At 41.7% G+C, this 18,056-nt stretch overlaps 1 protein-coding gene across 2 annotated transcripts in view; it reads right to left on the bottom strand.

Annotated features, from left to right (window-relative positions):
• Positions 1-18,056, bottom strand: part of TDRD9 (tudor domain containing 9) — a 171,727-nt gene that overhangs the window by 32,647 nt on the left and 121,024 nt on the right. For both annotated transcript variants that reach the window (XM_038406469.2, XM_038406467.2), the window contains exons 21-25: positions 15,536-15,649; positions 12,318-12,425; positions 9,680-9,780; positions 8,835-9,008; positions 7,091-7,202 (exon numbers count right to left, since the gene is read on the bottom strand). In XM_038406469.2, the coding sequence (XP_038262397.1) occupies positions 7,091-7,202; positions 8,835-9,008; positions 9,680-9,780; positions 12,318-12,425; positions 15,536-15,649 (609 nt within the window). The remainder of the gene's footprint in view (positions 1-7,090; positions 7,203-8,834; positions 9,009-9,679; positions 9,781-12,317; positions 12,426-15,535; positions 15,650-18,056) is intronic.

Here is an 18,056-nt window from a genome sequence, read left to right as displayed (position 1 = left end):
TGAACTGCAATGGCTTCGCCCCCTTTGTGGCATCACATATCAGGATATAACTCCTCTTCTTCCTTTATTAGAAGGGGGGAGAGCCCCTGGAGATAAACGACAACTGTCGGTACTACAGAAGCAAGCATTACAACGAATAGGACAGAAGGTGGGGGAGGGTTATTCCAGGAGATATCAGGAAAACTTACCCTTTGTGGTAGCGGTCTTTAGCCTAGATGCAGTATTGGAAGCGCTATTATTTCAGTGGGATACAAGGGATAAAGACCCCCTAGTCGGTTTGGAATGGATATTTCCACCGTGTAAAAATGTGCATACGGTAACTTCCAGAATTGAAGCAATAGCCATGCTAATAGTGCAAGCGCAGAAAAGAGTAACTGTAATGACAGGAATTGATCCGCATCAGATTTTGTTGCCATTTTCAAAAACGATGATTACACATCTGTTGATGTATGACACTGTGTTTGCTGTTGCCCTAGCAAATTATCAGGGACTATTGAGTTGTCATTACCCTCCCCACCGCCTGTTTTCTTCCCCGTTGCAGTTGGAATAACACCTTATGAGACAGGAGAATCCAGTGACAGGAATAACAGTATTTACCAATGCGGCGGGGCGAACAGGGAGAGCAGGGGTAGTCTGGTGGGATGGACTACTTGGGCCCATAAGAAGGTTATTAGCGAGGGATCGGTACAGATATTAGAACTCCTGGCTATACTTTTGGCATTTGATCACTGGAACCAAGAATCGCTCAACGTGATGAGCGATTCTAAATATGCCGTGGGGTTAGTAAACAGGTTGGAGAGAGCTATGCTGGGAAAGGTTCATAATCCAGCATTGCAACAGATATTCTTGCGCCTCTTGCATCGACTTAATGAAAGAAAGTATCCATACTTTGTAGGCCATATAAGGAGCCATACTGGCCTGCCTGGATACTTAAGCACGGGCAACGATCAGGAGGATGCACTGGTGGGATCCGTAGTAGTACCCAATCGGTTTGAGCAAGCTCGCCTGTCTCATGGATTTTTCCATCAATCAGCGAAAGCCCTAGCGCGACAATTCTCTCTACCTATATCCCAGACCCGAAGTATTGTAGCCTCTTGCTCAGAATGTAATAGGTTGACACCCACCTTTCCCGCCGGGGTTAATCCCCGAGGTCTAGAGGCTTTAACATTATGGCAGTCAGATGTCACCCAATATAACCAATTCGGAAAGCAGAAATACATCCATGTGTCAGTAGACACCTTCTCTGGAGTTATCTGGGCTACACCCCACGTGTCCACGGGCAGTAAGGATGTGATAAAACATTGGCAGGCATGTTTTGCTGCATTAGGGGTGCCCCGATCGATAAAAACAGACAATGGAGCTGGGTATGTGGCCAGGCGCACCGCAACCTTTTTACAAATGTGGGGGATAACACACAAAACAGGGGTGCCAGGCAATTCGACAGGCCAGGCCATTATTGAACGATCTCATGGTACTTTGAAAGGAATGTTGGATAAGCAGGCACAAACTGGACAGGATGCAGTAATTCAAAGACCAGCTGGGCGATTAGCTAAAGCGGTATATGTCCTTAATTGGTTGCAACCTAGTAGTGCTGATAACTATCATGTTCCAATGCAAAGACATCTAGGAAGTATTGGGATAGAACATGAGCAGAAGAAACCTAAGGTGAAATGGTTTGATTATGCCTCTCAACAATGGAAGGGGCCAGCACAATTGCTAACCTGGGGACGGGGTTATGCTTGTGTCTCCCTTGATGAGGGTCCTCGGTGGATACCTGCTAAGTGGGTGCAGCCGTGGCTACAGCAACCTTGCTTGCCCTTGAACCCGGCGCCTGGAGAACAAGGTCCCACGCTTGGAGGGGAAGCATCAGAGGAGGTTGTGCTTGTGGCCATATCCTGTTTATTTCCAGAATGAGGATGTGGGTTATCGATATTGTTATACTGTTATTGCTTGGGTTACAGGGGGGACTCCTTGTACCCCTACGCGTGCGAATGACGTATAACCTATGGGAACGTCTAGCATTGATAGCCAATGTCACACACTTTTGTTTGTCTGATTCTGTGGCAGCCGGGGAACTACTGGGCACTTGTCTTGTGCCCATATGTCATCATCCCGAAGAAATTGGCAGTCACACCATGCTTGCAGCCTATGCCAATTTGTCTTCACAGTATTCGAATATGGCAAATTGGGGCCCCGCCAATTACTCCTTGCCCCCTGGGGCCCTATCTTTTCATACCCCGTACCCAGCCGGGGCAGATAATGTAACGTGTGCGCGAGTGGTTAATTGCACACGCGCAAAAGTACCCATGGGCTGCCAAACCGTAAGTGCCCCCCTTTTGAATTGTACTAATGCGGTTAATGTTTCTTTTAATTATGGACATATTTTGCCGTCTGGTTGGTTTTTTACCTGCGGCGAATGAACCTTTAGTTATATTCCTGCCAATCTAAGTCATAATACCTTGTGCTGTCTTAGCCGAATGACCCTTTTGTTGCCCGGAAAGAATCAGCAGCGAAATCGGCGAAGCACGGCCCTGCAAAATACGTGTTCCGCCGATGTTACCTTATATAGTCACACAGAATATTTGGCTTTGCTGAATGCTGTTGCAGGCATTCCTGGCTTTGCAACTTATTATACGGTGCAAACTTTGAATGCATTAGCTTGTTTTGCTGTTAAAGCGCTTAATGCTACATCACAGGCAATTGCTCTTTTAAGTATGGAACAACAGGAATTAAGAGATGCCATTTTAGATAATCGAGCTGCGATTGATTTTCTATTGCTTAAGCATCCCTGGTGTTGCTATTATGGAAAATGCTTTTAATTTAGAGAAATTAGTGTGTTGGAGTATTAAACAGTTTAATCTAATTTTTGAAATATTAACTGAGTTATTAATCGATGTAGATAGCATTTGCCATGCAGTTTTATATAATAGTGCTGCGAGTGAATTTTTGTTATTAGCACATGGACACGGATGTGAAGATTTTGAGGGTATGTGTTGTGTTAATTTGTCAGATCATTCTCACTCTGTTCATGAGTTACTTGCAAAATTAGAACAAAATATGAATAACATCATTATAGCACACTTTTATTAATTGGTATCTGTATTGGTATAATTTGTTTGTGTGGTCCATATATAGTTCAATGTATGCATTGGGGAATGTCACGAATGATTCAAGCTGCTTTTTAACAAAAAGGGGGAGATGTGGGAAATGCTGAGTATCAGATGTTTTAGAAATGTGTGCCAAGTAATGGAAAATAACAGTACAAGAGGCGGGGCTGCGGGTGGCAAGTTGAAGGACAAGGCCAGAAGATTTTGGCTGGACTGAGGACTAAACTTTGGCTGAACTAAGGACTAATGAGATAAGCAGCACCTGAGAGTCTTTACCACCACAAGATAATGGAACCCAAAGATAAGAATGATGAGAACATTGGGTGATAAACAACAGAAAAGGAATAAACAAGTGCTGTATATATATGGCTGTGGGAAGGGAAATAAAGTGCTTTTTACCAGCAACTGTGTCAATTGTCCTGTAAGCCAGCCTGCTAGCAGCAACAAAGCAGGACATGATTTGCCCACTGTAAAGCCTATTAAAGCTGCCTTGCAGATGGAGCACTTTCTAGGCTCAGCCCAGTGCTTGAGTTGCTACTCTGCCATTCCCTAAAAGGGGGCAGAGGAACTCAGCAAAGAAGCACTGCAGCAGAGACTCTTGGGGGGTTCAGACACAGGCTGCTAAATACCCAGTCCAGGTGGTGGAGAGAACAAAGAAAGTTGCTCACTACTGCCTGAAAATGAAAAAAAATTAGAAAGGAAAGGCGAGAAGCAAAGAGAACGATTATGGACAGGTGTCGCAAAGGCAGAATTTCTGGCAGCAGGCCGGAAAACGGGGCATGACTAGGTCAGGTTGTGCTACAGCTTTGAACTGCCTCCTTTCTGCCCTATAGGAACTATAGATAGAAGGGGAATCGCCCATATGTAGTAGAAGAGTGAGAGAGACTGGGCTGCAGAAGTGCTGGGTTGTGGCACTGAAGCAGCTCAGCGCCGAGTTTCAGCAAGAGCTCTTCTGAGCTGCAAAATCCCCATGGGGAGGTTTTTCTCTTAAAGGAATCCCTGATGGGTGACCTATCTCTGGGGCTTATAACCCCATGCAGGCTGGGGTTCGCTTCACTGCTGTAGTCGGGAACGAATGTTCAAAGTCACAAGCCCGTATTGCCACTCTTAGATTCCGAAGGCTCATATACAGGGTGTATTTGAAACCTCAGCTCGGAAACTGGTCTCATTCGTTTGGTCATTAGGAAGACATGAAGTCAGGCCTCCTGTCCTTTCTGGTTGTGGAGCTGAAAGACTTAAAATTCACGTTTACTGGGAATGTGCATCTCTCCAGACAAGACACACTTTGAGTCTCCATCTGAAACTGGAATAGCTCTTTCACATGAAGGGCAATGTTTAAACCAAGGTGAGCTCAACAACGCCATAGTGAATAACAAATAAAAGTTGGTTTCAGAGTAGTAGCCATGTTAGTCTGTATCCGCAAAAAGAAAAGGAGTACTTGTGACACCTTAGAGACTAACAAATTGATTTGAGCATAAGCTTTCGTGAGATACAGCTCACTTCATCGGATGCATGCAGTGGAAAATACAGTAGAGGGATTTTATATACACAGAGAACATGAAACCATGGGTGTGTTACCATACACACTGTAATGAGTGATCAGGTAAGGTGAGCTATTACCAGCAGGAGAGGAAAAAAACCTTTTGTAGTGATGATCAAGGTGGGCCATTTCCAGCAGTTGACAAGAACATGTGAGGAACAGTGTGTGTGTATGTGTGGGAGGGAGGGGGGAATAAACATGGGGAAATAGTTTTACTTTGTGTAATGACACATCTACTCCCAGTCTTTATTTAAGCCTAATTTAATGGTGTCCAGTTTGCAACCACACACCACACAACAAAAACAGTAACCCAGGTACCTATGCTTGTAACAAAGCCCGTTGCCAACTCTTTCCACATATCTATTCAGGGGATACCATCATAGGGCCTAATCACATCAGCCACACTATCAGAGGCTCGTTCACCTGCGCATCTACCAATGTGATATATGCCATTATGTGCCAGCAATTCCCCTCTGCCATGTACATTGGTCAAACTGGACAGTCTCTACGTAAAAGAATAAATGGACACAAATCAGATGTCAAGAATTATAACTTTCAAAAGCCAGTTGGAGAACACTTCAATCTCTCCGGTCACTCGATTACAGACCTGAGAGTGGCTATCCTTCAACAAAAAAACTTCAAAAACAGACTCCAACGAGAGACTGCTGCATTGGAATTAATTTGCAAACTGGATACAATTAACTTAGGCTTGAATAGAGACTGGGAGTGGATGGGTCATTACACAAAGTAAAACTATTTCCCCACGTTTATTTCCCCCTCCCATTGTTCCTCACACGTTCTTGTCAACTGCTGAAAATGGCCCACCTTGATTATCACTACAAAAGGTTTTTTTCCCTCTCCTGCTGGTAATAGCTCATCTTATCTGATCACTCTCATTACAGTGTGTATGGTAACACCCATGGTTTCAAGTTCTCTGTGTATATAAAATCCCCCTACTGTATTTTCCACTGAATGCATCCGATGAAGTGAGCTGTAGCTCATGAAACCTTAGGCTCAAATAAATCTGTTTGTCTCTAAGGTGCCGCGAGTACTGCTTTTCTTTTTAATAAAAGTTGAAACAGGCAAACAAACTAATAACTATTCAACTAATAATTAACAACACTGTATTTGTAGCTGGGTAGCTAAGGCGATCAAGAAGGTTGCCAGTCTCTTGGACTGTTGGGTTCCATCTCTAAGCCACGAAGTGGTGAGAGGAGCTGAATGGTGGTGAGCATGCCCTGCCCTTATATGCCATCACAGCACAGGATGACGACTGGAGAGCACACGTATGCCCTACAGGCACCAATGGCTAAAAAGACACTGTCAAGGTTCCTTCCCCACTCTGAACTCTAGGGTACAGATGTGGGGACCTGCATGAAAAACTCCCGAAGCTTATTTTTACCAGCTTAGGTTAAAACTTCCCCAAGGTACAAACTATTTTACCTTTTGCCCCTGGACTTCATTACTACCACCACCAAGCGTCTGATAAATATATAACAGGGAAAGAGCCCGCTTGGAAATGTCTTTCCCCTCCAAAATTCTCCCAAACCCTACACCCTCTTTCCTGGGAAAGGCTTGATAAAAAATCTTCACCAATTTGCCTAGGTGAACACAGAACCAAACCCGTGGATCTTAAAAACAACGAAAAAGCAATCAGGTTCTTAAAAGAAGAATTTTAATTGGAGAAAAAGTAAAAGAATCACCTCTGTAAAATCAGGATGGTAAATACCTTACAGGGTCATCAGATTCAAAACATAGAGAATCCCTCTAGACAAAACTTTAGGTTACAAAAAGACACAAAAACATGCCTTCCTGCTCTGGTCCCGGCAAAAGCAACACAGACAGAGAGAACCTTTGTTTCTCCCCCCCCTCCAGCTTTGAAAGTATCTTGTCTCCTCATTGGTCATTTTGGTCAGGTGCCAGCGAGGTTATCCTAGCTTCTTAACCCTTTACAGGTGAAAGGGTTTTTCCTCTGGCCAGGAGGGATTTAAAGGTGATTACCCTTTCCTTTATATTTATGACAGACACTGATCTCTAACACGAGGTGCATGTGCACCGTCAGTAGAATGGGCACATGGACAATCACACAAAGGACAATTTAAGGTTATGTAAAAATTGATTGAAGAGTTATATCTAGTTAAAACGTATTTGCTTTTTAAATTTCACTTCCACTTACTGTTTGTTTCCACTAGCTCCCAAAATGTGCTAGTGGCTTTACAAACAAACAAGGCACAGCCCATGCCTTACCATAGCGAGACTATTATTTATGTACAAATGTTTTAAATTTTAGAGAAGCTGCTTATTTCCCCAAATGATCCTATTCCATAAAAAAAAGCTTCAAACCCTTCCTCCACTATTTCCACTTTTTAGCTGTGTTTGTATAGAGGAATCTTTAAAAGATTTATGAGGTATGGTCAGCATTTTAATGACAGAACTTTCCTACCTCTGTGACACAGATGGACAAGGGAAGGCTTGCAATTGTCTGTGACTGTTCTAGAGCACCAAACGAGGTTTGCATAGGCTCTACGGTCTGCTTCTGAAAGTCCACATTTACTCTAAAAAACATAATTGAATACAAATATAATCCTTCAAGCACTATGTTCTCGGATTTTTCTGAAGTGAGAATTCAAAGTTCGATTTAATAAAAATGAACCTGAGTCACTTTCTATCTGGGTCTAAAACAAAGTTGAGGCATTTATACGTAGCAAGAAAGATATGAGCCCTAAAATGCATATACTACAGTATGGTCTATGCTTAAAATAAATAAAGGTAGAATGGGGGAGCGCTATGAAAATCCAACAGACCATTGAGAAATTATGTTTTATGTGACTGCTGTGGCATAACAAATAATGATACATGCAAAGTAGCAGCTGCCCTACCAAATTCTTATAAAATTCACAAAAGCCTAGATTTAATAACTGAGTTTTCCACTATGGCATCTCTTTTAAGGTTAAGTTATGAAAAAAAAAATTTAGGTTGATTACACTAAGGATAAATTCCAAAATATTCTCTTTTTAAGAGCACAGAAGTTGCTAGTAATTGACAAGAGTTAAGAAATTCAACATTAATCCTCAGACGTAAATGGGCTGCCTATGCTTCTTAAGGTGCTTTAATAATTAATATTCATATGGATCTTACCAATAATCTCATGGTCTACATAAGCTTTGTTGAAAAGTCCGTATAATCAATGGGAACTGCAGGTGTGTATGCACTCTGAACTTATTAAGGCCATAATTCTGCCATCAGCCATTTTAACATTTTGAAATATTATATCCAAAGCGTAAGGACTAATTTCAGAGTTGCAGCTGAACAGGAACATTTGGCAGAGGGATGTTTTTGCAAGTTGCATCTAAGAATAGGGGTTGAGTACCCAGGGCAAGCCACTGTTAACAGATTCTTCCAACAGAACCTTTTCCCGGACCACTGGACATGGCTTACTCAAGTGGTCTATGCTTTCAGTCTGATGGATTCTCCATAGAATAAAAGGTGTTTGCCCAAAAATTTTATCAAGGTTTGTTCATTTCTACTTAAGAATGGTTAGTGTCAGCTCAGTGTCACAAGTCCCTATGGAGGTTTCAAGAGGTGGAAGGACACTAACAGAGCTTGCAAGCAAAACGGAGTGGACACCACTTCTGCCTAGATTGCATCTCCGGCCACTAAAAGGTGGATTTCCCTAATGTCCCCAATGTGCTGCTACTCCTCCCTTTTGGTCTTCAAGTACCCCCTCAACTACCACTACACACATATGCTTACCTGATGCTCACAACATATTAACGCCATACCGCAAGGCAGATGGGTAAGAACTCTGCAGCTTTTGAATATGCATTCAGACTGCTTTTAACCAACAAAATACCCCCAAAACTATTCAAACACACCAGTCCCATTAAGAAAAAATACAAATTTGAGGATCCCAAACCAAGCCATTTTTGAGTTATAAGTAGGCCCCCCCACCCCAAAAAGTGTTCAGTTAGTAATTTCACAATTTCTCTATTTAAAACTCTGTCCAAGTCATCTAAACCCTCCAGAATAATTCTGCCCTGGCATAAGATTATGTCTTTGATATCTGTAGTGGACCGGTTTAGTTTTGGTTATGACAGAGGCAGTTCATACTTGATCTTAAAATAAAGTAGAGGCCTTGTTCCATCCTAAGACCATGAAGAGACTAGTCTCTCTCTATAATGCAATACCTTGTGTGCCTCAATCCTGTAAATGTCACTCCCTCCATTTTTCCTTCAATCATTTCTGGAGGATAAACACTGAGTTCAAGCGGACTTCTTAACTGCAACATTTTAAGTGCCATATACACTGCTGGAAGAATTTTAAACCGCTCTGCTGGATTACGAGAGAACTCCACAAAGGCTCTGTTTCAAAAAAAAACAAAAAACAAACAAACAAAAAAAACAACCCTGCAGTAGGTACTTTATTTGAGGAAAAAGTGGATCAGTTCTTCTCCTGGCTCACTTCTGAGCAGGTAAGAGAAATGCAAAAATGTTTATAGTCTCACAGCCACTGCTCAATCTGTCCCTATGTACCTTTAGAACTTTTTTACATATAATTATGGCTATAATTAAATTATTCTAGTATGCTCAAGATTATTGTGTAAATGCAGACATAGCAATATAAACAGGAAGAATTTTGGGAAGATACAACAGAATTAATCATGAAGGTGTTGAAATCTGAAGAAGGCAGAGAAAAGCAAATGTTACCAAGGTTCTCAAACACCGGCAGCCTTTTTAGAAGGCTACTATTACCCAAAAGAAGAAAATGACAACGGTGGGTAAAAAGACTGGTTTCTCCACTACTAGTTGATAAACAAACATACTCAGCCTCAAGCCTGCTTCTCTCTCTCTGCCCAACATTTGATTTTCAATGTACACATCTCCTCAACTACTTATACAGATCACATCGCAGGAGAGATCACTAAATGTTGCAGACAGATCACAGGGTAACAAAAGCAGTGACATGATTTTTAAATTAGTCTCCACTCATTACTTCATAATTATGACATGTAAAATAATACATTTTTACTTACTTTGTTCCATCATATGCAATGGATTTTACTTGACCACACTGTCTAAAGAGTGACTGCAGCTGTTTATAATATAGGAAACCATAGGGAGGAATGTTCTTCAACTGTCACAAAAAATAAAGTTAATATTTGCACAGTTTTAAAATTTTTAATGGATTGTGCATTTAACCAGAGCCTTGAAGTATTTGCCTTCTCTAATATTCAAAAGAGATGTAATATTTATATCTGTAGTAAATGCCATCAAAATTCTGAAGTTATTTTGAATAAAGGTAGATTTTGTATTGAACAATTTATTTTAAAAAATAGGTACCCCAAAGTTCCAAGAATTTGTGATTAATGATGCCCTGCTTCCTCCAAAGTAATGCTCAACATATTCAAGACCATAACATAAGTATTCTGAATAGACCTAAGCACAGAAAACCAAAAGGAAGAAAGAAAAGGAGTACTTGTGGCACCTTAGAGACTAACGAATTTATTTGAGCATAAGCTTTCGTGAGCTACAGCTCACTTCATCGGATGCATCCAATGAAGTGAGCTGTAGCTCACGAAAGCTTATGCTCAAATAAATTTGTTAGTCTCTAAGGTGCCACAAGTACTCCTTTTCTTTTTGCAAATACAGACTAACACGGCTGCTACTCTGAAACCAAAAGGAATAGTTTAACTTCAGTGTAAAATGTGTTAGACACATAAGTACTTCTGCATCAAGCTAAGGCTATAACCCCTGAAAGTTTTAAAATTTTGTATATAAAAAAAATTTTTTTTTAAAGTGAACTGTCAGTGGCTTGGTTTGACCTCACATCTCTCCTTTTTTCTTTTAGATTTGTTTTGCAAAATATGTACATAGACATTTCAATGACCATCCCTCAAAAAAAAAAAAAACCAACAGAAGACGCACTTTGATGAGGAAGCAGAACTTAGATTCACTTGTACAGTACACTGGTATTATTCCAGCCAAGCTACTTTACACTAATTCCATCCTCTCTCCTTGTAGTGGAAGGAAGATGGAATTCATGTCTTCCTTGCTCTCCTTGTGACCGTCCCCAGTGTGCAGGCTATCATAAATTGAGGATATCAACAGAATTCCATTATCGCCTAAAATTTTCCATATGGGTTAGTATTCTTGACAAATCAGGATGGTCCAGGAATATAGTTATGATACGCGACCAAGAGAGTGAAAGAACTGGTTGCTTGTAACAAGAAATTGCAGCACTTCTAGCTCCAAGCTGACAAAAAATTGGGCTACGAGCAAAATCAGAAAAGTTACATTTAGGTAAAAACAACAGTCTCTCAGACTACACTGAAAGCTTGTCTCTATTCCATGAATTTGCTGAATGGGTCAATTCTTCTGTGGCTAGGTAGCAAAGCATGTGGAAATTCATTCATGTGTATACGTTTGCACATCTTGCTCTTCCCTCAAAATCTAGTCTGTGGTTTGCATTTAGCAATTTTTACTGTGTGTCAGAGTAGCAGCCATGTTAGTCTGTATTCGCAAAAAGAAAAGGAGTACTTGTGGCACCTTAGAGACTAACAAATTTATTTGAGCATAAGCTTTCGTGAGCTACAGCTCACTTCATCGAATGCATCCGATGAAGTGAGCTGTAGCTCACGAAAGCTTATGCTCAAATAAATTTGTTAGTCTCTAAGGTGCCACAAGTACTCCTTTTCTTTTTACCGTGTGTGTGTGTGCGGGTGTGTATGAAAGTTATAACCGTTGGTATTCTTTGAGGCACATCAGGCTGCAGGTCTGTCTTCTCTAAAGCACAAATAAGCACACAATTTCACAGTTTCACTTTTTTATTAAGATAATAGCAATGCATGGTGACAAGCACATGAAACTTTTTAACTATATATCTATCCTAGTATCTGTGTATTTGTGTACCATTTAAAAGTTTTTTTGCAGACATTTCATACTTGCATTTGTTCATTGGTCAATGTAAACAAGACTTAGAACAGAAAAATGCCTGGAGTGCAGGACTTGTAAGTAATCCTAAAGTAAAAGATAGATGTGTGGTGCATGTGCAATGAGGAGAGATTACTGAATAGTAATGTTTAAATTACAGGCTCCGAGGGTTTATTTTATAAATACCTACTAACAAATACCCTGGACAGTCGTATGATATGTTTTAAATCTATATCAAAGTGAGTGCTATTGGTCACAGGAGACCAACATTCAAATGCTCAGAACCAGTCCTTAACAGGAATTCTTTCAAAACAGTCCACCCACAGAGCAGGTATTAAAAAACTGGGAGGCTGGAAGAGGGAAGAAGTCCTTCTGTATAAAGATCAAAGCACAGACAACTATTCCTCTTCTATAATGACAGGTTTCAGAGTAGCAGCCGTGTTAGTCTGTATTCGCTAAAAGAAAAGGAGTACTTGTGGCACCTTAGAGACTAACAAATTTATTTGAGCGTAAACTTCCGTGAGCTACAGCTCACTTCATCGGATGCATTCAGTGGATGCATCCGATGAAGTGAGCTGTAGCTCACGAAAGCTTATGCTCAAATAAATTTGTTAGTCTCTAAGGTGCCACAATTACTCCTTTTCTGTTGCAAGAGAGAACAAAAACTGCAAAATACCACCCTCAACACTGAAATCTCACATAACTGAAATACACAGTAGATTACTCATTGCCTTAACATACCATTACAATGGTTTTAGAATCTCTGCCAGCCAGTTCCTTCACAGCAATTTCTTCATCACATTGTCCAAAAGTAAAATAGTTTGGGTAGAAAGCACCGGCCATTACAACCTGAAATAAAGCCAATATTTTGCTAAAATGCAACACATTGTATTTAGTTCCTCTCAATGGGACACATTTCCCTTTCAATGCAATTGTAGAACAACTTCATTAATGAAAGCTGTGTGCGTGGCTAGCCCCTCTCTAAGGGAACAACTATAAAATATAACATTTCAGTTTAAAATTACAAGACATAGATTCCTAAAGAATGATTTCATAAAAAAGGATTCCCCTCTAGAACAATTTCAGTATTTTAGTATTTATATAGGTACATACGATCTGTTCAAATTATGAAAATCCACTGGCATTGTGGGCAATGCCCCATGTCTCAATCATCACAGAAAATATTCTTGATTTTCAGTCATCATGAAATAGCTACATGAACAGGGTTCTACAGAGTACATAAGACTCACTCACTTTGCACTAACAATATTCACATTAGACCTCAACAAGTTTGATGGCACAGACCTGAATTCAAATTTCACTGAAGACTCAATAATCACCAATACCTATTTGAAAATAAGCTCACTCCCTATCAGCCCAGAGCCAATTTCACTTGACAGAGAACTGAAGAAGTTATCTGCACAAAATTTGGAAGTGATCCAAATTTTTCAGTAACTACAGAGCCAATGAAGGTCCAAATGTGGCATCCCACACAGGAGTAATGCAGCCCACTCCTAGACCGTTTAGTTTGCTAAAATTTTTATTTTTATTCTCTACCCCCAGAATGTCCTTCAAACTAGTTTATTTTTATGACTAATTTGGACAGTCACAGCAAAATGACATATCAGATTTGGTTTTATTTTGATAAACTGTCAGAAGTGAAGGGATAGCCACAGAGCCACTGATCCATAAACAACAGTAACATGAATTGTAGCTGTATTTTCTACACTAACAAACCAAAAAACGTTTGACGATCCCACATGAACTGGGATATAAAACTAAAAGGAGAAAAATTAAATTGAAACATATGATGGGAACTAGTTTGTACTAAAGTGTAAAAGCTTGCTCCAAAGAGTCTAAAAACAAGTATAATAGATTCTGTTTAATAGCAATCCTGATATTAGCAACTTCCAGTTAATGACAATTTGTAGCTAAGAACCAATCCCATCCCATTAACATCAACATTAATAGGATTAGGATATAAGCAATGGCATGGTGATTATTAGCAACTTTTACTTCTGGGGAAATTTTGTGGGACTGCCCATGAGCAGAACTCCCCCCCCCCCCCGAATTCCTGAAAATGTCAGGGAAGCAAAGGGAAGCCACGTGGTGGGGTGGGAGGGTGACCATGGGCACATTTGAGGGGAGACTGCCCCCCCAAAGAGAGGTGAGGCATGGAGGGGGAACACAGGGTTATGTGCCACTCCCCCCCCCCCCCCCGTTCATTTCTGCAAGTGTATTGCTGCCCAGCTGAAGGAAAATGCACCTAGGCTCCGCTGATTCTACAGCTGAAGCCGCCTCCTGGGTCCTAGCGCCAGTCGAGCTCCCTTTTGGTGTGCTTAGAGCCTTCCTGTTTTCTGTGCAAAAGTGAGTGCCCACAACAGGGCTGGGGAAATGAGAGAAGGGTAGTGAGGGGAAGAGGCAGTGGAGAAGGAAGAGGGAGTGGAGCAGGGGGAGGGGAATGTGTGAGTGAGGAGAGGAGGTCGGGGCATGGGGCAGTAGGCAAGGGAAATGAGATGGGGAAGAAAATGAGATAGGGTAATCACAGGGGGGAAGCGGGAGCACGGCTTGCAGCGTTCCCTCAGCAGTAGCTGCAGCTCCCCCATAAAACAGGCCCTATCCCAACGAATCCCCCACACCCAGACCCCCAGCCCACGGCACCTGGACCCCTCACCCCATCAAGTCCCACTCCCTCAGCCCCTGACCCCCCACCCCTGTGCTGAGCCCCATTTTCCCACACGCAGACCCCCCCCCCCCGCTGAGCCCCAACCATCTTCACCTGGATCCCCTGCATAGTCCCATTGCCACTGCACCCAGAACCCCGTAATGAGCTCCTGTGTATCCAGCTCCCCCACTGAGGCACGTGCACACAGAAACCTCTTACCTCATACCTAGATTCCCACAAACTAAGTTCCTCCACACTTGGATCCTGCCGGGCTAAGCCTGTCCACTCAGACCTGGTGTGCCTGGTGCAGAGCCCAGGGGTGTTTCTGGGGCAGGCCTGGCCCTTGCATTGTGTCAGAGTCAGGTTCAGCCTCACAGCCGAGTCCCTGTTCCCAGGCAGGTGGGGGCTTCAGAGTGATCTCCCACTTCAGTGCAGCCAGTGGCCTGTGCTCCCCACTGCCATGCTGGAGCCACATTTATTTGACAAATAAAATTTGCAGAATTTTAAAATATTGTGTACATAATTTTTTTTTTTTTGCAACAAAATTCCCTCAGGAATAAACTTTTTTGGAAGAAAGGCGCCACCTGCAGGCAGGTTTGTGACTCTGCAGCCACAGAAGGAAGCAATGGGATGTGCAGAGACCTCCTGCAGGTAGGTTTGCAAGACTGAAGCTAGGGAAGTAGTGCTGGGACATGTCTTCTCTGGCTGCAGCCTTGCAAAACTTGCCTGCAGTCAGTGATCACCTTGCTCCTCCCTTCCTTCTGGGGCTGCAGCCCAAGAAACCTGCCGGCACACATGGACCACACAGGAGATAAGGGGCTCTGGGCTGGGAGGGCAGAGCTGTGCTAAGAGCAGTAGCAGGGAGCGGGGCTGCAGCTCGACTGCCAGAGCTGCATCACACATCTCTTTACACCTAATACACTGTGTCCTGCGGTGGGACCACACGCAGGGAAGGAAGCGCAGGGAGAGGTACAGGCATGCGGCTTTGTGGGTCCCATTGTCCCCACTTCCCATAGAAGCCCCAGCATCTGGGCTGCAACCCTGCCCCACACCTCAGGTGCTCCCCTCCCTGAAGGCAGGTTTGCAGAACTGCAGCCAGGAAAAGCACCTCCCAGTACTTCCTTCCCTGGCTGCAGCCTCACAAACCTGACTTCTGCTTATTAGCAACTGCCAGATAACTTTTTGCTGGCATCCGAGGCAACGCTAGTAAGTATAAACTACTGTACTGTAAATTAAAGTACTGCCACTCCAAAAGAAAAATCAGGAAACCAGCTATATATATTAATTCTCCTACCTGCAAAATGAAGCGCTGTTTGTATATATACTCTTGATCCATAACAGGTGGAGTATTAATATACATGTTGAATGATTTTATTCGATTCTTCAGCTCTTCAAACAATTCAGCCACCTGAAATTTTAATTCTAAGTAAGGCTAAACAGATTAAAGCCATTTACAAACAAAAATAAGAAATATATAAACCTGCAACAGAAATTGTCTATCAAAATGGGGAAGCTCCTATCCATTTTTGTAGGAACTAAAGGCATCAATTTCATACAATATATTATTGTTGATTAATATATGCTGGCTAGCACATTAATAATATATATTATCTGCTATATATATATATACACATACACACACACACATACATATACACACACACACGCACGCATTAAGCACCAATAGCATTAAGCACAAATACTCTAACAGTGATATAACCTAAACTGGCCTATATCATAATCTTGTTCACTTATACTAAGTATCCCATAACACTTCGCATTTGCTGAAGTAAGCATCTGGCAGAAGCAGATAGGAAACTTGCCAAAATCAAGATACATTTCATTCTATGTCTTAGTACCAGATAGGGATGTAACTTCCGGGACCAGCATCTAGAAAGCTAGTATTCAAAACAAAGATAAGGAAGGAACAGAACAACAAGGTAGAGAACTGGGACAAACCGATGGGTTGGATTTTAGGGACATGTAAAGATAGGTGTAATCTGTAAAATTATTATATAAATAATACCAGCTGAAACATGTACCTTGGGGAGCACACCTTCTGCATAAGGTGAATGTAACATAACTGCATGGGACTGTTCTTTGGAGACTGGAATCGTATAGAATTTTTTCCAGTAATAGATTACTGAACCTGACTGACACTGGTTATTTGGGCTCTTGAGTATATTTCAGAATGAACAAATTGTGGTCAAACAATTGACTATACAATTTATCAACACTATTCTATGAAAGAAATATTTCTTCACACCACTTAATATCTCTACTCCTAGAAAGGCTGTCCAGCAAACCCTAATAAGAGATTTGACTGACTGACCCCAGAGGCAAAAACATGGAGTTGCATTTTCCCAATTAACAATTCAAGATCCATCCTTCAAGAGAGCTCTCTATAATGCAAAATTCCCTAGACGAAAAGTACATCATGCATTACGCACAGAAATAGAGGAAGAAGAGATGAAATAACCTTTCACATGAAGGTTTTTGTGCTCTTTGAAGAAAATGTTTTATGCAATTTTGAGAGGCCAGCCTGAATTTCCTTCCGTTATCCAGGACACTTGCCAACACAAAGGTGTGCATCTTCAGGGAGCTGTGGCAGTGATCAAACATACAGCATCCTGAACTCAGCCAAGAACCCCATCTAGCTTTGTCTTAAGGGATAGCTTGGATCTGTAGCTATAACAGTGAGCAAACTTTCAGCATTTAGCAGAGTATGTTCTGTTAAGCTTTCTGTGAAGCTAGATGAGTGCTCATCACTTTCCTGTAGCCCCTGCAACTCTAAGTGAGCTTGGGTCCACCAAATAAGAGGCATGTCTTACTTGTGCAACAATGCACACCTAATGTCTTCCCCACCCAATTGCTTTCTAAAGGAAGCAACTGTGGAAATGCTGTCCAGCAGGACTATAATATAGTAGCCAATCAGGCATTCCTTCTGAATCAATAGTGCCCATCACACAGCATGAAGTTCTAGGAAACTGATACTCCTGTGGTTTTTTTCTTGGACAACAACCCTGCTCAGAAGCCCAATCAAGATGGCTGCCTTGATAAGCCCACATTCCTGGATAGGACTGTTAAAAGTTGCAATTTGAAAAGTTTACTTTTTGGAGGAATGGTAGCACTCTGTGGGAGGATGCTGAGGTGGCTGGGCAGACTGGACTTGTTCACCATTATGTCAACATGAACTTCTCTAGGGCTCATATGCAGTCTGGCCAAAAGGATGACATTAAACCATCTTTCCTAGAAGGCATTCCTGTGCAAGACACAAGCTTTTCCTGTTCTTCAATTGAAGATAATCTGTTGTCATCTCATCACATATTGTAATACCTTCCTCTTGGTAATGTGTCCATTATATAATTAAAATTTTCTAAAGTGTTTAGTAACATTTCCCATCCTGTTGGTTCTTTAAAAACACACTTCCCCTTTCACACCATTTTACCCAGGTGGATCCTTATTTTTTGTTCAGTATCTCTGCAATTTCTACCATTAAATACAGAGTCACCCAGATGTCATCTCCATTATAGGTGGGACTGGCAGCATTGCTTATAGTTAAGGTTGCCTACCACTTTGCACTCTAAGGCCCTGTTTTCAGTCACTGACTTTAGCAAATTTATAAGTAGTCAGGCTGAAACTTTCCATGCTGTGTGAGTGTGTGTCTGCCTGAAATTTTTTTCTTCAAAATTTCAACAAAAATAGTTCAGCAACTGCCAGAAACAAGGTTTTGGGGGAAATGTATTTTGATCAATTCTTAATTAAAAAAAAAATCCTACAGTCATTTTAATGAGAATCTCTCATACCTCCATGCT

The sequence above is a fragment of the Dermochelys coriacea genome, chromosome 6 (assembly GCF_009764565.3).
Source record: "Dermochelys coriacea isolate rDerCor1 chromosome 6, rDerCor1.pri.v4, whole genome shotgun sequence".
NCBI classification, from domain to species: domain Eukaryota; kingdom Metazoa; phylum Chordata; order Testudines; family Dermochelyidae; genus Dermochelys; species Dermochelys coriacea.
The sequence above is the reverse complement of the archived record's forward strand: the minus strand, read 5'-3'. Positions and strand labels throughout refer to the sequence as shown.